General features: G+C 29.0%; 1 protein-coding gene across 1 annotated transcript; it reads left to right on the top strand.

The window, feature by feature from the left end:
• Positions 1-296: 296 nt before the first annotated feature.
• On the top strand, positions 297-7,111 carry LOC127116317 (aldehyde dehydrogenase family 2 member C4). The gene is made up of 9 exons (XM_051047374.1): positions 297-499; positions 1,623-1,765; positions 4,868-5,251; positions 5,332-5,421; positions 5,508-5,681; positions 5,975-6,112; positions 6,366-6,503; positions 6,589-6,650; positions 6,731-7,111. Exons 1-9 carry the CDS (start codon positions 394-396, stop codon positions 7,002-7,004), a joined length of 1,509 nt encoding a protein of 502 aa, XP_050903331.1. The 5' UTR covers positions 297-393; the 3' UTR covers positions 7,005-7,111.
• Positions 7,112-7,721: the final 610 nt, after the last annotated feature.

Raw genomic sequence — 7,721 nt, 5'->3', positions numbered from 1 at the left:
GAAGCTAAAATAACTATATTTCGTAGGAATAGAATGAGTGAAATTTTTAAAAAAGATTTTGAATATATATATATATATATATATATATATATATATATATATATAATCAAAATCAAACTATATAAAGATCTTGACCCCATGATTGTGTGAAATTGATGTCAATCTTTGATCATATAAGGCAAAATGTGTGAGTTATTTACTCCTCTACCCCACGTTGTTATTTATCTATATAAAAATGTGTGAGATATTTACTCCTCTACCCTCACATTGTTATTTATCTATATAAAAGAGAAACACCCTTTTCCCATTTCTTTTAAATCAAAGGCCCAACTCAACAAGTTGCCTTCTGACTTTGTCCCTAGTTTCTTCTTTCTTTCTTTGGAAAACACAAACATGTCTTCTCTGTTCTCTAATGGCAAACCCAATTTCTCTCTTGAGATTCCCACCATCAAGTTCACCAAACTCTTCATCAATGGACAATTTGTTGATTCTCTTTCAGGTTCTTCACTAATTTTAACTTACATCTTCTCTTTCTTTTTTCTCTACCAAATTACTACTTTTCTTCTATAATTTCTCTGTGTCAAAAAAAATTTAGTTTAACTTTTATTGCTTCTCAAGCTTATCATACTTTCTACTCCGCTACTTTTATTTTGCCATTATGGTGTTTTCTTATAGAATTAATAAACTTTGTTATTCTTAATATAATTTTTTTTTTCAATTTCACTCTTAATTTTCTCGTCTATTCTTTTTACGACAAATAATTAAAAATAGTATTAACAAAAAAAAAAATATTGCATGAGTTTTAAACATGAAGAATAACAAAGGTGTTTGTGGATTGAGTTAAATAAAATTTAATCAAATTCATTACTAGTTAATGAATGGTTCTTCGTTTAGTTTTATTGTTAAACCTGTAAATTTTAACATTAAAATTAAACTAAACCAATTCAATCATCAATAGAGGATTGGTATTACTTGAATCCGCATATCATATAAAAAATTACTTTTAATTTTAAATAAAAAAAATTATGCACGAAATATATATGTGGTACTTAACTTTTTTTAAATAGTAAAATAAAAATAATTAAATTGAATAAAATATATCATTTTATCACATGAAAGTATATACTTTTTTTTGTTTAATTTTGTCACATAAAAGTATATACTAGTACTTTCTCTGTCTTTTGATTAATTTAGTCACATTAAAGTGAAATGATACTAGACGGCACACAAAATTATACATATCGCATATTTTCAATTTCAATGTATGAAGTCACATAATAGGTTAGATAATGGTAATTTCAACGTATGAAGTCACATAATAGGTTAGATAATGGTAAGCTTAAATTACTCATTCTTATATCACTCAATAGTATAATTGAGTCCTACAAATAGCTTATCCTAAATAAATTCATAATTAATGTATCCCTCATTTTCATTTAAAATAATAAAATAGAAAATAAACAAATTATCTTTCTGTGTTTAGTTCCGTTTGAATTTTGAAATGCCCTGGTTTTGGAACAAAAGAAAAATAGTATTTATTAGTTCTTTAAATAGTAATATGTATTTAATTTTATTAATTTTAATTTTAATATTTATTTAACTGAATGAAAATGTGAAAATAGGAAAAGAATTTGAGACAATAGATCCTAGAAGTGGAGAAGTGATAGCAAAAATTGCAGAGGGAAGAAAAGAAGATATTGATGTTGCTGTGAGAGCGGCACGTGTCGCTTTCGATGATGGTCCATGGCCTCGAATGCCCGGTGCCGTATGTTATCATTTCTCTTTCATTCTTTTAATTTTATTGAGAAGAAATGTCGGTAGTATTTTACCCAAAGAATAGACTTTTAGTTCTTCAAACATTTTATCTATATTTTTTGTCATGTTTTAAAATATTTAATAATATTAATAGAAATCCGTAAAATTTGAATAAACTTATATGTCAAGGTAAACATCACATTTATTGACTTGTTAACTAATTTTTTCAATAAATAATTAATCAATTCCTCGTGTTTTGAATGGTTCCAACTTCCAACTAAAATTAGATTATCACATAATAGTCATCGCAGTCTTCATTAAAGGCTGGGATCACCTCCCATTTATTATTTTTAATTAATGAGTTGAGTTAACATAAAGTAGAAATTAATACCAAAACCCCACGTTCTTATTTAAACACTCATAGGCATCATTTTATTTATTTATTTATTTATTTTAAATTATTTATTTATTTAGAATATCATGTTATATTTTTTATTCCTTTCTACTAATTTATTTTTATTTATTATATTTTAAATAATATAATTATTCTATTATCTATTATTAATAAGACTATTTTAGTAAATACTGAAACATTTATTTTATCATTGAAATCAATTGAATTTCAAAGAGCTGGAATTTTGTCCTAACTCATCCATATAAAATCGATTTGTAAGGTGAGTGATGACATTCTGCGTAAACTTTTTGCATGTTCTATCTTTAATCAATGTAAGATTTAAGTTTTTCTCAATACACCCCTCACACACAACACTATTGGGTTTGGTGCGTTGAATTATAGATATATGAGATTTGATTTTTTCAATACACTCTCTTTCGCCTAATATTGTTTGGGTTTGATGCGCATATATAAAATGTGTCTGGTCTGAATCAATAGACTCGTGATACCATGATGGAATTAGAATTTTGACTTAACTCATCTTTATAAAACCAACTTGTAAGCTGAGGAGTGTCATTAAGCAAGACAAATAAATCTACCCCGCCCCGAAATTAACAGGGGAAATTCGATTTAGTTGGAGGCGGGTGCGGGGGCAGGGAAAACCTAGTTTTTGTTTACGGGTGCGGGGGATGCTTGTACCTTCCTCGCACCATCACCCCACACTCATCTATTAAATTTAATTTATTTCTTTTATTTTTAATAATTTTATTACTCATTTATATTTCTTACCCTTACAATATCATGTTTATTAGAATTATTATTTATTTTAAAAAAAATAAAAAATATCTAGCATTATGATTATTCTTAAAATAATCAATTATTTAATTAAATTATTGATTTTTACTGTTATTGAAAAAAATATACATTTAAAAAAATACAATTTAGGCGATGGGAGACAGGTGCGTGGAAACCTATTCTTTAGCGGGGGTGGGAGTGGGGGACCAATTATTAGTCCAAGACGAGGATCAATTATTAACTCCGTCCGAGATTGGAGACCAAGTTTGAAAATCAGGAGTGAGGGATCAATTATTAACTCCAACCAAGTTTGGAGATCGGAGTGGGTCTGAGTCTGAGAGACAGGACGGGTCTGAGTCCGCTTAAACCCGTCCGCTTCGTTGTCATTCCTAGGTGTCACTTTATATATAAACTTTTAATGAGTTTTATTTTTAACCAATATGATACTTTGATTTTTTAATAAATAAATTATTATTTTAAAAAATGTAAAAATCTTAAAGAGAATACATATTGTTAGAGACAGATGAAATAATAAATTTAACTAAAGAAATTTAATTTGAATATTTAAATAATATAAATATTTATTTATATTTAAAATAAATATTTAATACATGAATCTTTAACAGCATCAATTAATTATATTTATATATTTATATAAATAAGTTATTAATATTTATAAAATAACACTTTTTAAGAAAAACAACAAGTCTTTTACATATGTATTAAATTATTTTTGTCATATAGTGATTTTATGGAATATTTTAATCTGTCCTTGCAATAGTAGTACATGAGTAATTAAGTAGTCCAACACCAACTTGACATCCATATACTCTTTTTTTCATTTGGTGACCAAGACATCCACGTACCTTCTTCTTCTTCACTAAATTCAAGGTTTTACATCCATAACTTCAAATATTATTTAATGTTTTTTCTTTTAGGTTATTATTATAAATAAAGATTTATTTTTGAATATATTAAATAATTTTTATGTTTAGTCTATATAGAGATTAGATATTTGATTTTTCAATTAATTTACTTAAAATTTTGTCTTTCTAAAAAATAGGATAAAGTAGACATGCAATAAAGGCTAAAAGTTGTATAAATTATTTGTAAAAATCCAATGAAAATGAATTATAGTTGAACAAAATGACATGATGGGGGTCCCGTGTTGTCACCCTAGGAAAAGTACTTTTAAATAATTGAATATTTGTCAATGATTTATTATTCAATAACCAATAAATTATGGGTTTGTAAACTTGTCATGTGCTTTGACATCAAATCCGTGACTCTTTGCCTATTGCTTATTAATTCAAATGTAAATCTCGACCCTACATCACAATTTTTTTTTTTTTATTTGCATATCACTCTCTCTAGGTCCACCTTCTCTATTATTATTACTATTCTTGTTAAAAAAAAGTTTATGTGAGTTTGGCTTAAAATGAGCAGATGAGTTAGGGCACACCTAAAAAAACTCTCTGTATTGTAGTTTTTCTTAAAATAGTTTGTGACATGTATTTGAGCGCATCATGTTTTTATGTTCAAAATAAAAACCATTTTTTTAATATATATATATATATATAAACTTTAAACCATTTTTTCAATAGATTGGATTTTTACAATTTGTCTAACAATTCACAATCTTATCCAAACTCAAGGTTCATAACACAAAAAAAAAGAACATGACATGATTAAAACATGTTACATATACATTGGTTCAATTTTGTAGCAGATGAAAGGGTAATACCCACTAAAAACTTACACATATGCAACCATGTGAGTACTAGGTTCGAACCCTAATAATAGAGTCCAAACTATCAATATCGACTATGGTCTGTTGAGCTAGAGTTTGCGGAAACATTGGTTCAATTTCTATTTTGCAACATATTAAACTTGACATGTATACATGGTTTGTTAATTAATCAGGAAAGAGCAAAAATCTTGCTGAAATGGGCAGATTTAATTGATCAAAACATAGAAGAAATAGCAGCATTAGACACCATAGATGCTGGAAAATTGTACAGTTTTTGCAAAGCTGTTGACATACCTGGAGTAGCAAATACACTCCGATACTACGCAGGTGCTGCTGATAAAATTCACGGCGAGGTTTTAAAACCCGCGCGTGAGTTGCATGCGTATACTTTGATGGAACCTATTGGCGTTGTCGGACACATAATTCCTTGGAATTTTCCTAGTACCATGTTTGCTGCTAAGGTTGCTCCGTCTTTGGCTGCTGGTTGTACTATGGTTCTTAAACCTGCTGAACAGACACCGCTTTCGGCTTTGTTTTATGCTCATCTCGCTAAACAGGTAATTAAACAAATTTTCTGATTAATGTTTTTGATGGTAATGTGATTAAAATTGAGCTTAATGTGATTAATATTTTGAAGGCTGGAATTCCAGATGGAGTACTCAATATAGTACCTGGATTCGGTGCAACTGCGGGAGCTGCATTAAGTTCACACATGGACATTGATAAGGTAAAATTTAAATGTTATAAATATATGAATTTTAATTACGGGCTAATGTGATTAAAATTGAGGTTAATGTGATTGAGAATGTGCAGATTAGTTTTACCGGTTCGACGGAAGTAGGACGTGAAATAATGATATCTGCGGCTAGAAGTAATTTGAAACCAGTTTCATTGGAGTTAGGAGGAAAGTCGCCTCTCTTGATTTTTGATGATGCTGATGTTGATAAGGCCGCTGAACTTGCTCTCATAGGCATCTTATTTAATAAGGTGAATATTTTCTAAGAAAAAGTGTTTTTCTAATGGCTCGTGTTGGAATTTCACACATCTGAGTGCCATTATGAGTTCTTGCACAGATGTAATCTTTATTATATGCTAGATATGGTTCATAGTTTAGTAACAAGTGGTCAAGTCGATGTATCGAGGTGACAATCCTGCTGTACGGTTCAGGAGTAATCTTATAAATTGGACCGTAGTATTTAACACTAGACTTTGTTAAGATACTACGGTCACATACAATTGATCAAACTCTGTTAATTTTTCCTATGATTGTATGTCTTTAGGGAGAAATATGTGTTGCCGGTTCACGTGTGTTTGTTCAAGAAGGAATCTACGATGAATTTGAAAAGAAATTGGTGGAGAAAGCAAAAGCTTGGATTGTTGGTGATCCTTTTGATCCTAAAGTTCAACAAGGGCCTCAGGTATGAACTTAGAAACACAATATCATAAGTCATTTTAGATTAACTTATCAACAAACATTTAAAAAGTCGAAATAACAATAAAATTTAAAAATCGAAAAACTTAAAATTGATCACTACATTTGACGTTTGTAATACTCAACCACCGAATTAAGCACAGATTTTACATTTTTTCGTTGCTATTTCATCTTTTTCTTGTAGTATATTATATTTCTCTAGTAATCAAATATGAGTCTCTAAGATTTTCCTATTGTAGGTTGACAAGAAGCAATTTGAAAAAATTCTTTCCTATATTGAACATGGAAAGAAAGAAGGTGCAACCCTTTTGACAGGTGGAAAAAATATTGGAAACAAAGGTTACTATATTGAACCTACAATTTTCTCTAATGTTAAGGTGAATTTCAATTCAACAAATTTAATATAATATATATGGATTCCTTCAAAATATTCAAATATTTTGTTCATAATAATTTGATTAGGAGGACATGCTTATAGCACAAGATGAAATATTTGGACCTGTCATGGCACTAATGAAGTTCAAGTAAGTTATATTTTTATAATATGGTAATTTTCCATAAAAGTCATGAATAACGAACTGAAATACATGAATAAACAATATAGGACTATTGAGGAAGCGATTAAAAGTGCAAACAATACAAGATATGGTTTAGCAGCAGGAATTGTGACAAAGAATTTGGACATAGCAAACACTGTGTCGAGATCGATTCGTGCTGGAATTATTTGGATTAATTGTTACTTTGCATTTGGAAATGACATTCCTTATGGAGGTTACAAGATGAGTGGATTTGGAAGAGATTTTGGGTTGGAATCATTGCATAAGTATTTACAAGTTAAATCTGTTGTTACTCCCATTTACAATTCTCCTTGGCTTTGATTGGTGTTTGTATTTGAGTTATTATGTGTATGTGAACAATAATGGATCTTTTACATGTATACTTCATCATAATAATATGACATTATAAGATCTTATGTTATATTGCATACCACCAAATCTGTGCATGTTTGAATTCTCATTAGGTTTGGTAAAATGTGGTAGCTTCTCTCTTAAGATTAATTTGAGTTTATATGTGTTTTAAACTGCTCTATCAAGTCAACGTTTTGAACAGAAGTTATCCACAAAGACTCTGATATGAAAGTTTTGACTATTAACTTGTGTGAAGTCTAAGAATCCAACACTCCAAAGACTATGAAATCTCAATAAAGATTCTGAAAATAAACTCTGATTATTACTCAAGTTTCAATCCACTTGCATACGAAGTCTCTGATTATAAATATTTGTATCAAAAGTCAACAAAGATTTGATGTGACAGAAGTACAAAAGCAAATCTATATTTTCCGTAAAATACTATACTACATGTCAAAGAAGTCTTCAACGTCCCATCATCTTCAATATCTACTGGCTACAACGCCACTCTATTGTTTCGTTTGAAGTGATCTTCATACAACGGATACTTAGAGGATATTTCATCTTCACCTCCAACGGATCTATTTGCTTTTATATAAAGAGGCATTTGAAGATTGAAGATAGAAAATAAGAAGTGTTTCTTACACTTATACACTTAGAACAAAATCTTATTGATTATTCTTGTTA

Source organism: Lathyrus oleraceus, chromosome 1, assembly GCF_024323335.1.
Source record: "Lathyrus oleraceus cultivar Zhongwan6 chromosome 1, CAAS_Psat_ZW6_1.0, whole genome shotgun sequence".
NCBI lineage: Eukaryota > Viridiplantae > Streptophyta > Magnoliopsida > Fabales > Fabaceae > Lathyrus > Lathyrus oleraceus.
Note: the sequence above shows the minus strand (reverse complement) of the source record. Positions and strands in the feature narration are given on the sequence as shown.